The 20,056-nt window shown below is 36.6% G+C and overlaps 1 protein-coding gene across 5 annotated transcripts in view; it reads left to right on the forward strand.

The window, feature by feature from the left end:
• FGF14 (fibroblast growth factor 14) overlaps positions 1-20,056 on the forward strand; it is a 387,765-nt gene that overhangs the window by 210,265 nt on the left and 157,444 nt on the right. Inside the window, exon 2 of one of the 5 annotated variants that reach the window (XM_069007758.1) lies at positions 8,494-8,533. The exons of the other annotated variants lie outside the window; for them this stretch is intronic. Coding sequence (XP_068863859.1) covers positions 8,494-8,533 — 40 coding nt within the window. The remainder of the gene's footprint in view (positions 1-8,493; positions 8,534-20,056) is intronic. 5 annotated transcript variants of the gene reach the window in all.

Consider the following 20,056-nt stretch of genomic DNA (forward strand, 5'->3'; position numbering starts at 1 on the left):
CTGTCATCCTTAAAAGTGTGTGTCCTATGTTCCTCTGAGGAATCTCCACAAAAAGCTTGGTAGGAGACACTGCTGGCTTCAGAAACTGTGACAGCTCCCATTTCCTATGCTGCTACACATCACCTGGCCCTCTGTTAATGATCCCTGGTATATAAACCCTGTCCATATGTGAGAAGTAAGAGGGACAGCACACACTGCACACACATGGGAATGCTGAATTCTGCCATTCCCAGGTGTTTACAGCTGTTATCCATTGCTTAATGATGGGAGGGTTTGTGGGAGCAGTGTTACAGATCAGGGAAGATCACATACATCTCAGGGCTCATTTGAGAGAATATGGGTGGCCTGTCTTTGGGCAGTTTTGCTGCAGAAAGTTTATCATGTGTATGATTACTATGCTGACTGATGTGAAATTCTGTAATATTTGCCTTGTTGAAAAATTTTGAGATTCTTTGAGGTGGAAATCCATTCAAAACTTTTTCTGTGAAATATTCAAGAGTGGGATGTGAAGCCAGATTAAATTATACTCTTCTGAAGGACATCTGGTAAGGAAATTAAAATTTTCAATCAGACCAGGGTAATAAAGTATTTAACCCAGATGAGTCTTTTGTTGTACATATTAGGAGCTATCATGCTTTACTCTCTTGGTAAATATACTTTCTACTTCAGAACCTCTGAGTACATTTAGGTTAACACATTCTTGCTTTGCATCTTAACTTGGTTAAGTCTTATACTGTCCTTCCTTATTATTTCACAAAAGTTAAGAGTGTGTGTAGTAGGCTATTTCCACTTGCCATGTTTGCAGAGCTGGACATCATGCTGGAAATATATTTCAGGTCCAAATTAATTACAGTCCCATTAAGGTGATTTTCTTTTGATGTCAATGGAAGAAGATCAGGTTTCCTAAACTAGATTTTTCTTTTTCTAAAACACTGGCAAAATACTCAAATCTTATATAGCTACCAAAATAAGACATATTTTTTTTGGAATATGCTAAACATGTCAGTTGCTAAGCATATTGGAAAATCTTTTTTTGGTACCTGAGTGGAAGCTGGGCAATTACAAAAATCATGCAAAAAGCATTTATTAACAGCTTTTTTTTTTTCATTACTATAATGTGGAGGAGATAGGTCAATATTCATTTATTCACTTATTGGAGAACATTAACAGGAGGAAAGAGAATGTGCACAAATCTAGTCTGTAATCATTAGTCTATGTGGCAGGTTACAACAACTTACAAAGTGTGAGTAAGTGTAAAAAGAAGGGGCTTTAAAATTTACAAAAGGCAGGTAAATGCTTAATTTTCCATGGAGTTTACACTTTCTTTCCTTTTGAGCTCATTCTTGAGATTTTTTAGTAGAAGAACAAAGAATTAAAAAAAAAAAATATTAGGAAATAAACCAGACATTTGTCATTGTGCACAATGTGCTGGACCCATAATAATTGCTGATGCAGGTTAGGTACCACTCAACAGCTGTCGGGTATGCAGACTGGACAAAATGCCAGCCCTGGATTCAAGCTGTTACAGACCAACATAATGTGTTCTTACTACTTCAGCACATAATATACTTTAAAGAAAAAGCAAGCAATGTACTGTGGGGATATGAGCAACACTTCTACAACTGATATTAGTTAACTTAGCTCATATTCTAGCGCTTGGGAGAGGTTACAAGTTAAAAAACAGCCCAGTTCTTGCCTGTTAGAGTAAATTATCATAGTATACAGAAAGACCTCAGTATTCAAATGCAGCTCTACAACCTTAGACATTTAGTTGTGTGTCTAAACACGTAGATGTATTATATTATTTTTATAGGTTTTAAAAACTATTTTGGGCAGTCAGAATAGTGTGCTAATGAGATCTACAGAAAACAGATTTCTCGAAAGATATTGAGGTGTCATTTATTTCTCTGTTTTCTGCTTACTGTATGGATGTTTCTTTCATGTATTTCTTCTTTTCGAGATTAATTATAGTTTCTTAAAATCTATTTTCAGCTCTTTCAAATGCCTGGTTCCCTCATCTGCTAGTTGTCTTCTATTTTAGTTTCTTCTGATGTTAGTCTTCCCCTGACACACACAGAGGCATGCACACACACACACAAACTCTTTCTGTTATTCTGTTGTCTCCAATTCTTTTCTCTCCTCCAATTGTAATTCCTCACTCTGTTCATATGGGGGTTCAGCTTGTGTAGCTTGGAATAACACTCTTTCCTCCGGGTTAAGTATCTTGTCATCAACACTTCTGACGTTCATGTAAAACTGACGTGTATCTCTTCATTTTCTCATCACACGTTCCTGCTTTTCTCTTTTACAGCAGCTTTTGCAGCTTTTCTCTAGAGGATTTTCTCTTGTCTTTCATGATGGCCATTGTATATTACTCACTGAAATTTGGGGGTAGTATTATAATTATTGTATCAGATTCACACTTAGGTTACTGCTTTACATTAGAAAGCTAATAATTAATTGCATATTCTCAAACACACAAAAAAGTATGTTTATATTGCCAGAAAGTCAAAACATTACAAGCGTCTTTATCTTGATGTAGAATTAAAAAATCAAGTAGTCTTTCCAAATAAATGATGGACAAAGAGCCACAACTGAATAACTTTGCACAAAGACTGTATATTTAGACATGTTCTGTAGTAGTACCACAGAGGCCCAGTACAGGTCCAGAAATACACTGTGTGCTGTAAAAACTGAGAGCAAGCAAAGTGGGTTGTCATGCTCTAGCTTTCATACCACTGAGGAATGCCATCCTTCCTTGAAGCAGCATCTCTCTTAAATACATCAGTGCTAGAAATATAATGGAGGTTAATTGCAATACGGTGTTATTCTAGTAATTATTGTATGAGCTTGGTAGGGTAATTTGATTTTCTTTTCTGAGTTTCTGGTTTTCCTTCAGTCCTCATAACCGTATCCCACAAGATCTGCACTTGACTACAGGGCTTATATCCTAGGCAGTTCATGCTATCTTCTTTTCTTCCCTAAGATATCTTGTATGTAATTTTCTTCATGTAAAAGTGGCTTGAAACAATAAACATGGTATTATCAAACAGTAATTGTTTATGAAGCAAACTTGGGAGAGCAAAAGGTGCTCATTTATAAATGAAATTAACTCAATTACATGGCTGCATTTTTACAGCTGGTATTTTCTTGATGCATTTCCTGTCCACAGTACAGTGAGTGATTAACTGTTGTGACTAGACAATAATTATTATTTATATTGAAATTTTTGAGCTGTTATGTGCATATATAGTAACTTTGGTTGTGCTATGAGGGCTGTTGAGCCAGAGGAGGTTATATTTCAAAACAATTATGAAATATCTACAGTTGACTGTAAGCTCCAATGTGTGCATTTATAGTGAGCTAGCGGGTACACAAGCCTAACTGGCCCAAACATTAAATCCCCAGTCTAGAATATATTAACCCTAATTTTCACTGTAACGATAACAATTAAAAAATGAAAAGACTCTGGAGAAACAAAATTGTGTGGTCTCATTAAGGTTGTTTACATGCCCATCTGAAATGTGTCTGAAAAATGTCTGGTCTCTTTCATTTAGTAAATGTTACTATTATTGTAGATTTATATACTTTTTTAATTTTTTGAGCAGTATTGCAGTAGGAGTAAAGGCCTGAAAGCCTAACTCCATATTCTCATCTAGTATGTATTTTCTTCCTTTTTTTCCTTCCTTTCTTACACTTCCAACATCTAAGATGCTGCTGTTGTGATTGCAATACTGGTCTTTATGCTCATCTTTCAGAGATAGCTGAATCTTACCCAAGGAAATTTTCTGTCTTATTTTTCAGACTTCATCTTAATTTTATTTTCATATGTTGCTTCTTACCTTAGCCCACAAAATAACATTCCTTGCAAAAAGCAGTATAGCTCCACCCATGAGGAAACAGAAAGAAAATTTAATAGTGGGAGGTATAAACAATTCAGTTGCATGCTACCTTAGCCCACTGGCTCTCTTAACTCTTGTGCTTCTGAGCCCAAGGCTTTGGCTTCCAAGGGATAACATGGTGCTCAGGCATGAGGTATATCCCTTTCTGTACAAGCCTCAAAGATACCTGAGGGGAAAAAAAAGTCATATTCAGACTTTTGTCAACATTATTGGCCCACATGTCACAGGTTGCTGGTCTCTTGCAGAAGTGTGGAAATTACATGGCTCTGTCTCTGAGCATCACATGTTGCCACAGAAATATCAGTCATGCTGGCAGAGCAGTTGGTTAGTAGGAGCTCTCTCCTTTCCTCATTCTACTTCTTAATGTTTCAGGGTTCATTGGTTACTTTTGGTAGTTTTTCCCTTTTTGTTTTCTATTTTCAAAAATCTTTTCTCCTCCTTTCCCAAATAAGTCTATTTTTCCTAATTAATCAAGGAAAGCAGAAGTTCCAGTATTTGAATGCTATTTTCAGAGGTATGTCTTCTGCTCATGCTTATGCTAAAATTCAGGCTGCAGATATAGCTCAGCACAGTGTCTTTTCACATTTTGTGAGAAATTTCCATTTTTGCTTTTTCTTTTTTTTTCTTCTTTTTTTTTTTTTTAATCATGAAATGATCTATCAGCAGCCCTTTTTTGTCCTTTTATGATTTTTCTGTCTTTTCCTTTGTATTTCTCCCCCCCTCCAAGTATTCTGGCAGCTGATGTGTTCTTTACAATCAATAAAACTGTCCTTCATCTCCACTGCCCAAAAGGTGGTCTTTTTGTAACTGTTTCTATTATTTAGTCATTCTCTTTTTTTTAAATAGGCATTCACTTCATACTCTTTATTCTGTTCACACTCACCACTTGCTAAATGGAGCATGTCCCACCTAGAAAAGACTGTTCCTCCTGCAGAAATAGGTTCCTTGCTTTTTGTGTCTGTACTGCCTTTTTCTGATCCAGCACTGTGGCTGGCTGCTATGCAGACCAGTGGGACCTGTTCTTCAGATAGTTAGATTTACACAGATAAAAATATTTTACCAAAAAAACAATTGCTTTGCAGATTGGTAAAGCAACTTACAAATGGGATTTTTTCTTCTGAGAAAAAGAAATCTTTCTAGAGATGTTTAGATGAATTTTCAAGAACCTTTGGGATATGATATTTAGCACAAAAAAATGGCCAACTCAGATTTTGATTGAGTTCAGTGTTTCAGCAGATATTTCTGATGTCATATCTTTTGTATGAGGAAATCACTGCAATCCATTAAACTTCTGCAACTTCAGTAAAGCTGCTCAAGATCAAACATTTTTTTCTGAAGGAGCAAGAAGATAAGAAATCCTGTATTTCATGTCAGTTAAAATATGTTTAATTAAAATCAAAGTTTTGATGATTTTTGCATAAGTACAAATTTTGCACTATGGAAATTGCTTATATATTTTTTGGCTAACTTTTCATTCCAAAGGGTCTTCCAGATACCACAAGTGAAAAACATCTCTTAATGTGCTCTCTATGGTTTTCATGGCCATTAACATGTTTCTGGTAAGAAAATCATATGTGTTATTTGGAATGAGGATGAGTAAGTGCAGAGTTTACAAGCCTAAGAGCATTATGCTCATATTACCAGCTCTGGGCTGTGAGATTTGGGCCTCTGTGGGTATTCTGTATTATGTACTCTGTGCAGGCTTTACTCCAACTAATCTGGACAGGCAGCATGTATCTGACAGCAAACTGCATATAAAGATGATTCAATCTGACTGCTGGGTCTATGAGGACATTCCTGCTGAATAAAAAGTGTTTGAAGGAGGGGAGTTTGAACTCACATGGGAAATCCACGCTTGCTGTGTTCTGTCTTCAGTGGCTGATGTGTATAATCAGGACTTGGCTGGAACTCCAGGAACCTGTAGGGTCAAAACAGCCTCCACAGACAAAAAGTCAGAAGTGCAACCCCATTCTCTGTGTTCCTTCCAATTCTTTATTGGAGTTTCTGCCTTTCTTCTCTGGAAAAAAAAATCTGTAAGTCCAAGGGTGGAGGTGTTGTGTCCTCTGTATAGCAAGATCATCACAGAATCATAGAATAGTTTGGGTTGGAAGGGAGCTTAAAGATTCTTTAGTTCCAACCCCCCTGCCACAGGCAGGAACACCTTCCACTAGACCAAATTGCTCAAAGCCTCATCCAACCTGGCCTTGAACACTGCTGGGAATGAGGCATCTGCAAACTCTTTGGGCAATTCATTCCAGTGCCTCACCACTCTCACAGTGAAGAATTTCTTCCTAACAGCACATTTAAACCTGCCCTTTTTCAGTTTAAAGCTATTCCCTTTCTTCTATACTGCTTGCCCTTGTAAAAAGATCTTTTGAGCATGGTTGATGGTTCTGGTTCAGGTAAAGCAGGCGTGAATGGTGTATTTGGGCAGCCAGAAATTGCTGGGTATTACAGTAGCTGTATCATTTGCCTGCTACTTGCAGTATCTGTAGGATCCAGTTTGCCTTGTTTTCCCTAACCTAGTTGATCATCTGCTAGTGCTGCATTCTTTTGTTCTCTTGTGATCTGTGGCCTTCCAGTTTTCTTGACTGTCAGCAAGTATCTTCTCTTTGCTACATGGAAATAGAAGTTTACAGATTATTTTGTAGCTACAATATGGCAAATATGTAATTTATTCTGCTTTCTAGTTTAATTGCTCTGTTCTCCAGGAAAGACAGTGCATTTCTGTTTTCTCACAGTTTTTCTGATTCTGAGTTGATTTTTTTTTGTTTTTGGATTGGGTTATTTAATCTTCAACCAGCCTCAAAGTTTTCTTCTGCTGGGTTTACTATTGAAAAAAAATCAACTTATTTTGTCTTCTCTTGGATTTTGCTTCTTCCATCAAACTGCTCTTCCCTCTTGCTCTGTCTACCCTCCATGACTTAATTATATTGTTCTAAAGGAGAGTTCAAAAGGAGTTGAAGAATTTTAATTTTATATGTTCAAACTTTTGCATCTTGTGTAGACAAATTTTTTTATAAAGATCATTTAAGAAAAAGATCACGCTCTAAAGTTTGCAAACTTCCCAGTAGTGTAATATTTATTTCAAAATATACAGCTAACTATATTCCATTTTCTATGGCTTAGTGAATGAACTGTAACTCCTATGAGAAGTGATATAGAAGAATAGTTTCTGATTTTCTTGAAACCAGATCATTTAAGATCCAGAACTAGCAGTTAGAAGATGCATTTATTTAACATTTGAGAAAATTTTGTTTCTGAAGCTTGTCCTGTTGTAATATTTCACCTGTGATTGCACGAATATCTAATTTCCCCTCTCCTCCTCTTTTGGCTTAGTTGCCTACTTAAATGTGTATAAAAGCAGTGCAATAACCTGCTGCAGAAATGTATGTATTTTAACAAATATTCTTTCAATCTTCTCAAACTTACCTACAATTCTGGTGATGATTACACCCTAGTTGTCTTATAGTTGCAATGTCAGTTTATATTTTTAAGAATTGAAGCTGTTTTACATCTGTTGAGCTCTCTTAATTTAGAATGGTTTTGTTGTCAAGTGATCTCTGATTGGGTGTTAATTCCTCCTTCCAATAAGGTCATCAAAAAACTCTTTTTAATACTCAAGAAGTTTCTGTGCCTACTGTACTCAAGATACAACCTGTCAGGCAGTAAGCAAAGGATATTCCTTATTTCAAAACATAGATATTACAACATTTTCAACATAAGTTTCTTTGAGCCCTATGATTTGCTTCTACACAAACAGTTATTGGAGTCAGAATTCAGTATTTTTCTGAACTAATTACTTCTAGATGAACTTTTGTGTTTTTCTCCTTCAATTTTCAACATTACGCATGAATTGCTGTACCTCTTGGTTACTTAAGAGCCATCAGATGTTCTTGCATCTCCCCTGACTTAGATCACACTCATTTGAAGAAGAGGTCTGTTTCATTCCATGAGAAAGGAAGTTTTTAGTAATTCTAGAAATATGCAGCGCTATGAAGATACTCAATTGGGCACAGAAAATCTTTGTTGTGTACCTGATCATAAGTAGCTCATTTGAAGCATTTTAATCTTCTAGACCAAGGATGGAGGCAGCAGTATTTGTTACTTACAAAGCTGAGATTTGATCCTTCGTACAGTTCTTGCCACTATTGTTATCAAGACTTGGTGCTTAAGATATAATTTGATTGAAGAATTCTTCAGGCTGGCAATTTAGACAATCCTGTCTAAATTTCTGATCTGCCAATTTCACTTCTTACCACTTCAGCTGGTTGTATGGAATCTTGTTTTGTAGGATGGGAGGAGGCAGAAATTACAAAGGTCTAAATTACGTATTAGTAACTGTCTTTGTCATAGTCTTGTTTTCTGCCATCCTGTCTTCCTCCTTCTTTCCCCTTTTTACATTATGCTGACTTTCTCCATAATAGTATATTTCCTTGTTCTACAAAATTTTTCATATTTTTATTTAAGGACTGCAAAGGGGAGAAAGGGTGGAAGTTTTCTGTATGTAATACCCCGTGATTGACAATCTTTTTGCCTCCTGCTTCCTAGTAGGTAGATAACGCTTGCTATATGGGATCTTGTTTTGTAGGGTGGAAGAAGAGGGAGGACTACAACAAACACAAATAGTGGTATGTAATTTTCCCTTTCTCCTTTGTCTCTCCCTACTTACCAGTCTTAACATAGAACTTGCTCAATCATATGGTGATACCTCATACTGCTATTTGTTGCTTTTTATAAAAACACATCTTCGCAGTTTTTGTTAGTTAAATGCCTGCAACATTTTAAGAAAGAATGCCGATGAAATATTAGGTGCAACACATGGGCAGTGAATCAGACTATGTGCTTACTCTTGGACACAATGTGACTGAACTTAAACTGACAGGTTCTATATCACATTGCAGTATCAGAAGTCTTCTAGACAGCTGGTATCTTTAAAAATATATAACAGGCTACTGTATATGGGGATTTTGGAGAAAACAGCTGTGATGGGGAAAGTGTATCATACTATTTAAACTAAAATCAACTACATGCATAGACTGTGCTCTTTTGAAAAGCTAATGCTGTAGACCTGATAGAGAGCCGCCTGCTTTTCTGCTCCAAGTTTCATCAAAATGTTGTAAGCTTAAATTCTAGTTGCAGAATCTTAGTTTGAATGACACAGGGAGATGGTAGTCAGCCATGACTAACACAGATTATCCAGAGGTAAAGGTATCCTTTTTGTAAAATAAATGGAAGATTGCCATTAGACAGAGAAGTTGTATTATTTCTAAGGGTAGGACAGCACTTTAAAAAGTGCCGTGTTTTTGGTATTTGAACACTTCACTCAAAAGTGCAGAAGTTATTCAAAAGCCATTGTCATTTGGTTTGGGTTTTGGTGAGATTTTTTTCTGTCATGAAGTTCTCATTTCTGCTCTCTCATTAAAAAGGTACAAATTGTTTATCAGAGAGATACATAAAGCATCATAGCTGTAGCACAAAATATTATGGGGGAAATGCTTTTTTGAATTTAGTTGTCAAAAGGAATAGAGAAAAGCAAATGATGTGTCAAAAACTTGTTTCAAGAAAGATACGATCTTCACTAGACCAATTTTTCTTTGCTTTGTTCTGGATTGTTGGTTCACTATTGACTGAGAAGGAACATGTCTTCTCAGTGAATCATTCCTAGTTTCTATGACACCCCTAAGATCTGCACAGTACAGCTACAGCAAAAACAAGTCATATTTTCAAGGTCTGAATAGCTGTGATAATTATGAAACAAAAGCTGCATTTGTATTCACCATGATGATAGGAAAGCCTTTCCATTTCAGCTGAAAACAAGAACAGAACCAGTAAATTCTCAACAGAGTAGCAAATCTGCACTTCTCTTGGTGACAGCACATAAGAGATCTGATCCTGTACATTAACTGATCTGCACAGATTGTGTGTCAAACAACTAAGTGGAAAAGGTAGAATAAATTTTATCTGTTAGATGCTCAGTAAAATATAATTTTTTCCTGTGAGAAAAACATGTTATAATGGATTACTTTAATCCTCAGCATGCTGTTATTGTTTATGGACTCGCACAACATCTATGATCTAGATAACTCTTTTCTTTCTACTGTGAAACTAGAAACAAAGGGATTTTGTGTGATCTCTCTGCGCTTGGTCCTTTTAAGAGGACTGTCGTGGGTTGACCCTGGCTGGATGCCAGGCATCCACCAAATCCTCTCTATCACTCCCCTCTACAACTGGACAGGGGAGAGAAGGGGTTCAAGAGGTTCATGGGTTGAGTTTAGGACCAGGAGACATCACTCCCCAAATACTATCACAGGCAAAACAGGCTCGGGGATATTAATTGAGTTTATTACTAAAAAAATCAGAGGAGGATAATGAGAGGTAAAAGAAATCTTAAAAATCACCTTCCTCCCAACCCTCCCTCCTTCCCAGCTCTACCTCCAACTGTGTAGCAGTGCAGGGAGAATGGGGGTTATGGTCAGTTCATCACAGGTTGTTCCTGCCACTGCTCAGGGAGAGTAGTCCTTCCCCTACTCCAGCGTGGGGTTCCTCCCACAAGAAGCAGTTCTCCACAAATTTCTCCAACATGAGTCCATCCCACAGCCAACAGTTCTCCATGAACTGTTCCAATGTGGATCACTCTTCCATAGGGCACAGTCCTTCAGGACTGCTCCAGCATGGGTCTTTCACGGGGTCACAAGTCCTACCAGGAAACCTGCTCCAGCGTGGGCTCCTCTCTCCACAGATCTGCAGGTCCCAGACAGGAGTCTGCTCCACCACAGGCTTCTCATTCATTCACAGGCTGCTTTCAGGCATCCACCTGCTACAGTGTGAACTCCTCCATGGGCTGCAGGTGGATCTCTGCACTCCCATTGACGTCCATGGGCTGCAGGGACACAGCTGCCTCACCGTGGTGTTCACCATGGGCTGCAGGGAAATCTCAGCTCCAGCACCTGGAGCAGCTCCTCCCCTTCCTTCTTGACTGACCATGGTGTTTGCAGGGCTGTTCTTCTCACTTATTCTCTCTTCTCTGAGAGCAATTACATCTCCACAATACTTTTTCCCCTCCTTAAATATGTTATCACAGAGGCATTACTATCATTCCTGATTGTCTCGGCCTTGGCCAGCAGCAGGTCCGTCCTGGAGCTGGCTGGCATTGGCTCTGCTGGAGACGGGGAAAGCTTCTGACAGCTCCTTACAGAAGTCACCCCTGTGATTCCCAGCTACTAAAACTTGGCCACACAAACCCAATACAAGGAAATCCAGGCTTTCAGTGGAGATATTCTAGGAGATATTCTAGGGCAAAACCTAAACTGACATGGTCAACATGGAGCAAAATTACTCTATCATGATGGAAAATGAGTCCACAAAGTGTGTTTCATTTAAATAATAACTGTATATTGTGGAAAAATATGAAATAAGATGATAAAGAACTAATTAAGATGTATAGGTTTTGTACTGCTGGCATTTGGAAAAAAAGTTAATTGCTTTTATTCTGAGGTTCATAACATTATCATTAATTTTCATGATAACTTTATTGCATAGACATGACACGTATTGAAGAGAGCTGTCTGTTTGACAGAAAATGCATGGGCTACTAAGATGTCAACAATAATGTCACTTTAAAAGTTTCAAAGAGATGAATAATTACTGTGGATTAAGTTCTATTTGAGCTGGTTGCAGACGGGTTGGATTTTTTCCTTTTTTTTTTTTTTTTTTTAATGGGATTGTGATCCATCTATGTAATCACCAAAAAAGTCATCTGTCCATGCAGCCTAAAAGATTATCCATTGTTATCCAAGAGTTGTTCTTGGCCTGTAGTGGAGGGGGCACCACCTCCAGGTTATACTGGTACAAAATATCTTTATCTTGGCACTGTGGATGAAAGGTATTTTAATGGGAACGGGTGTGGGGCAGTGATGCTTTTACCATTTGCATTGAAGAGAAATAGTGGTACTTGGGGACTTGTAGAGAGTCCTTGGTAATTCTGCATCACCCAGAAATCTTTGCTAGCAGCGGAGACACCAGTATCCATTTTGTCTGAATTATGAACAAAAAGTAAATATTGCAGCATGTCAGTCTTGTATTTGCTGTTTTCGGCATAAGAAAAGTTTGCAACAACACTCCTAATGTGGTGAATTAGATACATTGTTTGCTAAGAATACAAAACCTTTTTAAGCAAAGCTTTCCTGTGGCATAAATAAATACTTAGTAGCAGGTGTGTGGGTGTATTTTCTGCCATTTCCTAGATTTTAATAATTTTTCTGTTATAAATAATGAAATGCAGCACTTAAGAATACTGAGGGGTAGGCTTTGAGACTGGATACTTACAGTGTGAAGTTAATTTAAAAAAATCTAGTTCTTCAGTCATACTGAATTTTTAAAGTGCAAATTAGAAAGATGTCTTGTTTTGAATTGCATCAGTACCTGAAAACTGCTATTCTGGTATTACAAATCAGATTAACAGTACTCTGATGCTGATGTCTATTTATTTTGCAGTCATATATATATTTTTGGCTGGCTTTTCTTTGACCCATAGCTTAAAATTTTCTTGCTTTATGCTAAATATATTATGTTTATTTTATTATTAATAGAATGATTGTTGTCTTTAAAATAATTTTTGGCCCTCTGCTTCTGACCTTTTTGTTTAAAATTACTATAAAAAGTTTGTAAATATACCCATCCACTTTTTTTTCTGCCTGTTTCAAGCTATTTATAATTCTCATTAGCAGTAGTAAGAGAAGAGAGTTCTCTTGTTAAACTCAGAAATGGGATTCTGGAGATGCTGTGGAGGGAAAATTGTTAGTCATGGACTTGATGTCCAAACAAAATAGACATCAGCCAAAAAGAAGAAGAAGCCTTCTTACGCAACTACTTCTGAAGAAAGGAGAATTAGCAAAATATTAGCTTTCCTGAGTTTGAGGCAAATCTGTAGAGCATGGGGAAGCAAACCCAAATCATTCTATTATTCTCTCAATTTATGAAATTTACTCCAGTCTAATTCTGCTAATAAAAGTAAAAATAATTTTTAAAAAATTATGTTCATGCCCTTACTTCCTTCATAATCCAGCACTTCTGACCTTTGTGAAGCTGTGTCTGACCTGCCCAGCAGTGCTGGAGATGACTGACAAGCAGGGTTATGATTCAGCTCGCTTCCCTCTATCCTCTCTAAGATACAGGGCTGCTTATTCATGCTCAGTAGAGAGAAACTGGCCCTATTAGAAGCTGATCCTTCCTAACAATCTGAGCAGAGTTAGAGACTTGTCTTAGCATCATTCTTATGACTGGGGTGTGGTAAATTATTATTTCACAAATCCATTCAAGAAATATATAGCTCTAAGAGCTCTGCTGTTTTTGTTCATGTGACTTTTAGATAATTTCTTCTGCCTGTGTAAATATGTGTATTAAATTTTCTCTATAAAAGAGACTGGAAGACAGAATGTTTCTCTTTTCAAAAGATCACCCTTTTGCCAAAGAAAAGAACTATGCACTTTATAATGGTATGTAACACAAAGAAGTATTAATGATCTTCAATAAAAATTAAATTTCTTTACTTTATAAAGAAGAAAATGAAAACTTTGTCCTTTTTTCTAAGGAACTCCATGTTATCATTCTGTTTTCTGGTTAGGAAATTGTTAATGGTCTTCCTCATAGACTTCAACCTTTCCAAAGTTATCTTACACATGGTAACCTTCTCTAAAAAGTGAAACTAGGTATTTAATAGTGAATTTTCCTCTCAGTCTTTTCAAAAACAAGTTCATCTCATGTTTAGTAAATTGGCAACCTATTTCTTCAATAATATAAAAAAATTAAACCTAATCCAAAATTAGTCCATTGTGAAAGAGGGGAAGCTTGCAGTAATGTTAGAAAACAACCAACCAGTTAAACCAAATCAAAGCAAACCGAAGGCAAAACCAAAACCCCGCCTAGATTTTGTAAAATTGCTGCTTTGGAGTTGTATTGAGATACCAGCCCTGAGAAATGTTGAATCATCAAAGATAACCAGACACTTAGTAATTTCTCTAAGGTGACTTACAGAGTTCTCACTGAGAAATGTGAGTAATTTGATACTGTGCAGCATAGGACTCAATATTTTGGGTTTCTTTTTCAGATTCTTTCTCAAGTTTCCACATTAAATATTGTCAGTTTAAAACATATGTGTTCTACAAAGCTTTCAAACCCTACAGAACTGGCCTAGAATTTAAAAGACATTGCAACTTCTCCACTCTCCTTTGTGACCATCAATATATTTCTTCCATCAATGTTTCTGGTCAAGCTACATGCTTCTCTCCTCTGTTTCCAAATGCCAGCCTACGATGTACTGTCAATTCCTTTTTCTTTTCCTGATAGCATTTACTTTCAGGGCCATAAAACCATCACTGAGGTAGAGATTTGTCTGTATATGAACACACATGGAAAGCAAATTTTTTGCATATAAAGGAGCCTATTTTATATGTTCACTGCAGGGAGCAGAACAGAACTCTGGTCTTATGCTCTGGACTTTGAAGGGAGAAATCAAACGGCACATGCTTGGATGTGTGATCTGAAAAAAAGTAGTCCCATGCTACACTCTTCATATACACCCAATAACCAGATTTGCAAAATAGATACTTGACCACAGAAGTTTGTTGTGATTGAATATTTAGTAGCACTTAGATTATTTCTGTCAGAAAAGTAATGCTCATTTTATACTTGTGACGCAATGACACTGTTCTCTGGTTTAGAGGAGAATTCAGAAAAGTTACTGAAATGTCAAAATGTAGATATAAGGGAGGCCTATGTTTGAAAGAACTCTTGCTTCCATATTTGTCCAGCCTGGATCATTGTCAGTACATACTCAGTTTTTGCTCTTCCTTTGAGTTCTTACCTTATTTTTTTGGCCTAATAAGTGTAGTTGTGTTATTTCAATTTAACCCACAGAGTATGGAATGTTAAACATGCTTATTAAATGTATTAGAATCAAATGATTTACCATGGAAACTGAGGGTTTCCCAGTCTTCATGTGGTATTCTTGGAACACATCTTACCAGTAATGGAGTTCATTTTGTCATCTGCTTAATATCAATGAATTTTAGTGAAGCAAAGGAGGTGAGATGGGGTATGTGGTTTTTAAAACATGACTTCTTGAAAAAATTTAAAAAATAAACATTCTCTATCAAAGGCAAAAGGACAACTGGTCAGCTTTGTAACTCACTCATTCTTCACACTGTTGCCTATCCTCTCCTTGAAGTTATCAATATCACATGACTGAATTTACAGAGGTTCTGACTGGAACTCTGCAAGTCGGTAAGAGCTGGGGCAGTCAGCTTTCTAAAAATAACTGGCCTGATTTTTATACTTTAGAGGAATTTTCACTCAAGCAAAAAAATTGTCACTGCCAGATGGTGATGGAAGCATTACTACAGCAAGGGAATGTTAACAAAGATGCACTCAGGAAAGAAAATTGTTGCCATAGTGACAGGATGCTAAGCATTTTCAAATAAATAAATAAATAAATAAAATTAGACAGTATTATTTAGATAGCTCAATGGCTAAACCCCACAAAATTTGCATGATTTTTTCTTTTGGAAATAGATGTGTTTTTTCTACATTTTGCTTAGAACTTTGTTACAACACTTTCTTGCTGACTAGGTGCATTTCTTTCAACCCGAATACCCTTCTCATTTGTATTAATTTTTATTCCAGAATAAATTCTGTTATTTAGTCCCTTTCCTCTCTGCATTCTTCCAGCACATTTTTACAGCCAAACAGTCCATAGGTTTTGCAAACACCCTTTAGGGTTTAGTAGCAGGATATGACAAGCCCCAAAATTAATCAATATTAATTGTTGTAAGAGCTTCTCATTGTCCTCAGCCAGTGACTGGCCTCCCACTGTGCTAGTTACCACACAGAAATTCATAGAAATGTGGCTCAAATTTGGTGGTTTGGCCCACCAAAAAGAGGGCCAAATGAAAGCTTGGAGGAGGGAAGAGCTTGGGGTGCACAGGAAAGTTAAAACAGGCATATTTTAAAAAAAGGAAGCAGTAGTAATATGTTTGTCAGGCACATGACCAATGACAATACCTTTACTGCTGGAGGGGACGGCCATGGTGCTTATGTTTTTTCTCAAAGTCCTGTAAAAGTTGTTTGAGCCACACTGAAATTTGCAGAGCATTTACAAACCACCATCTTTACACCAAGTAGGGAATGGAGGGGAAGAGTAGAGCAAGGGGAGAATGCACATCTTCTTTTCTTAATTATCATGTACCACTTCTTTAAACAAAAATTTCAATCCACTAAATCAAGAACACAACAGGCTAAGGCTAATGCAGCAGGATTTTACAGGTACGAGATTTCTCATCTTTAGAAATGAGAGAAAATGGAGCTTGTCTTGGCTCAGTGGAGCCATTTGAAAAGTGTCCTGACAAAGGCAAGAAAATGTAGAGATTAGCATGGGGTGGTTCTTGAACTGGTTTGACAACTTGTTGGTTTATGTAGGAAGTGTGGCAATTCTGTTGCCATTGGGACCAAATCATTTTCTGTTTAATTTGTTCACCACCAGCCTGAACATATGGAATATTGGTGTTACTCCCATAGTTAGGCTCTCTTTCCTGCAGGATCACACTGTGTGTTGTATTGGCACCATCTGTCTCTATTTTAAATATTTAGATTAATGGTCTAACACTAATCCAATGTCTCAAATTATTAATTGCTCTAGATGTGTAGAGAAAGACAAAGAAAAAAATATTTCCTCTAGGAAAACTTGCTCTAATCTGATTTTTCACTTAAAATATTTTTTAGATCAGGGCCAAATACTCTGATGCAATTCAAGCAAGCGAAGTGTTCAGACATGAATAATCTATGAATATACATAATAAATCATACTTAATTACATTTTGATGTCTGGATAGAATCCAGTATGTTTTGTCAAGTCTCACAGGGAAACTGCACAGGCTATTTATGCATCATTTCATAAATTGTTTCACCACCAGCCCTCATTCTGTTCTTTAGGCATGTTTTAAAGTTGACATCACTTATTAAGACCAGCACTACATTAGAGGAAACACAAATTTCCATATAAAAGCACCAAAGAATAATCCAACAAAACTTTATTCAGTATATATGAAAATTTTCCCCCTCTTCTTGGGTTTGTCTTTTCTTTCAAAGTAATAAATTTAATCAATTAAGAACCTGTTGATATTTAATATGTTAAATTTGGTAATCTTAGATGCGACCTCTAACCTTCTTTATGGAAGTGCAGGTATAAAATTTACTAATAATTTTTCATCTGTGGAATATCATCATCACACCTCGAGTGAATGTGGCTGTTGACTGTTATAATTGTGTTAGCATTTAATAATCATAATGCGTAGTTTTCCTGAAGAATTGATTTGTCATCTGTCTGCAGTGTGCAGCCACATACACACCTTTTAAAATATGTAATGCAGTTCCTTAATGATACACAGACCTATTCTAGATTTTTTCTTTGCTCCTTTGCTTGCTTGGTCATTTTTTGGGATGGAGCCTTCAAAAATTTGACCTTTGTTACTTGTTTTCTTTGCAATAGTAAGTACCTCATTTTCTGTGGTTGCATAAATAGGCAAAGTTAAAGATCCCAATTATATTTCCAGCTAGGGCAAGAGCAAAATCCAGAGGAAACAAGATAATTGAATTATTTTAAATAATAAAAGTCATGGTATATAAACACATTGCTACTTTAGCCATTTACTAAATGCATTTATGTGATATAGAAATGTGTGAGAATATATTTGTCTTAGCCTAAAAATCAGACATTTTTTTCAGACATTAATTTGCATGAATATTTGGTTATTATGACATTCATACTTAGTCTTGCTAAGATAATGCTTTGGTTTAGTAAAAAAAAATATTCTTTTCTTACACATGTAGCTTACTTCACCACAAGAGACAACAAATTAATTCAGCTTTATTTGTCATGCGGGCCTGCAATCCCAAACAAATTAAATAAGGTAAATCTGACTGAACCAGAATCAGGAGGGTTTTGGAAATTGATGCCAGAACAAGAAAATGGTATTTTTCTTTTTGATCCTTGGCCCTAAATCTATGTTAGTATTAGGTAAATATTGCTGCTGACTCAAAACTGTGCAAAGTCTTGAAGAAGATGTCTCCCCTGAAGAATTTAGACATCCATGTCATAAGTACTGCCATCTCTTGGGCCAATTACTTCCTTCAGTGGGCTCCTAATCTCCAAAAATATTTGGTTTCTTGACTGAGGCATAGCAGTCCTTCTACCACGAGGCTCTCCTCCCTTTGCTGTTGATGTCAGCAGAACATTGCTTTAAGCCTCAACTGTTTATGCCACTTTCCCATTGCCAGTATTTTTGTGTCTGTCATTAAACAAATTTTTCCTCACACAGGTGAGGAATTTCTGAACCTACTTGGAGAGAGTTTCTTTAGTTATGCTCTGATGGAAACTAACTTTTTTTTGGTGTTTTATACAATATAAGTGATTTTCTATTTGGTGTTATACACATGATTAAATAGCTTGCAATGAAAATGAAGTTTCATCGATCACAAATTGTCAAAGTTGGATTGCATTATCTAAAATTATTTCTTAAAAAAACATACTTTTACCACTTTGGAGTAAAGAAAAGTTGAAAAACTAGAAGACTGATGATTGGTAATATATGGATATACTTGAGGCCCCTAGAAAGTATATGATCTGCAAGACACTTGCATCAATAACAGCTTTGGTGTCAGCAAGGAAGTTGGAAGAAAAAGGAAGGTGGGAAGGAAGGCTTATTTTTACTGGGAACTTAGACTATTAAATAACATGGGTAGGTGCCATCAGAATAATTTTTATAGATATTTTTAACTTCAGCAATAGATTTCAGGGTTTTTTTTGCCCGACAGTGTTCTCATCATTTGTTTGATAAATACCAACTGTTTAATTTCATTTGCATGGAAGATTCAGTAAAACTTACCTACTTTTGTGAACGGAATATAGACCAGATAAATGTCTACATTCATACTCTTTCTATTGAAAAAAAAAGAAAAAAAAAAAAAAAGAGGAAGAAAATATATTTATGTTAAATGACGAAATTTATGTGACAGCTTGTGATTTTTTTTATTCCACGTGCTTTTGCTATTGTAAAAACAAGGCACTGCTTTGTTTTTTTTCAGTTCTGTTTTAACAGTAGCTGCTCAAATGTAACATTATCAAAGTGGTAGAGGTTTAACTTAAATTACTTGTGCATGAAAGTAGTGCTCACTTTCTCTCAAAACATGAAACATGAGGTGATATCCTGACTGCCCTGAGTTGAAAGAAAAATTGTATTTGCCTCCTTGTGACATCACTGGCTTCATTTTGTGTCATCGAGCTCATTATAGGTACTTATACTTTCAAAATGTCAGAAAAGCGCATTCCATGAAGAAAAGTGTCTTCTTGCAGTGTTCTAGGAGCAGCTGACTGCATCATCATCATGCTCCTGGTTCCTCACCCTCATCATGTGTTTAACAGACACCTTTGCTCCCTCTCTTGGGATCCTGGGGACCATCCTGGGCTTGGACAGTTCTGCCAGTATTGCTGTGAATAAGGGAGGCATTGAGCAAACCACGTAGGTAGGCACACAGTGTGTAGTTTTGGCCTAGCTAGGACTTTGACCTACTAGAATCTGAGCTGACTATCTTTTGTGTTTAGGCAGTGTAAAGATGCATGGGAAAATCAGCCTGAAATCCCAAGTTTCAGCAGTGAACCCCGCTGTGAGGCCCTCTGTTTGCCAAGCTGACTTTGTTTATGTTTGTATCCAATAGTTTTAAGTGTGGGGCTGGATCCAAACATTCAGGCATTTGATAGTCCAGTGTCACAGAACTTGCAGAACTTGGATTAGTTAAAAATTTTAATATCTTAGGGTTTGGACCTCATGTCTAGTGCTTCACAAAAGACAACAGACTTCTGGTAAATGAATCAAATATTTCCATTTGTCTTCTCTGCATGAAGTTCTTCATCACAGTGTATTTCTGCTTACATAGTTTCATTGAAGCAATGCAGTAATAGCTCAGGATTGCAAACTGTTGGAAGTCTCAAGAGTTTTAAAATCCCAGAGAATGTAGCTATTTTTTTTCTTTACTTTTTTTCCTTCACTTTTTTTTTCTTCTTTCTTCATATTCTTGGAACATTTTTTTCTTTGTTTATTTTT

Source organism: Aphelocoma coerulescens, chromosome 1 (assembly GCF_041296385.1).
Source record: "Aphelocoma coerulescens isolate FSJ_1873_10779 chromosome 1, UR_Acoe_1.0, whole genome shotgun sequence".
Classification (NCBI taxonomy): domain Eukaryota; kingdom Metazoa; phylum Chordata; class Aves; order Passeriformes; family Corvidae; genus Aphelocoma; species Aphelocoma coerulescens.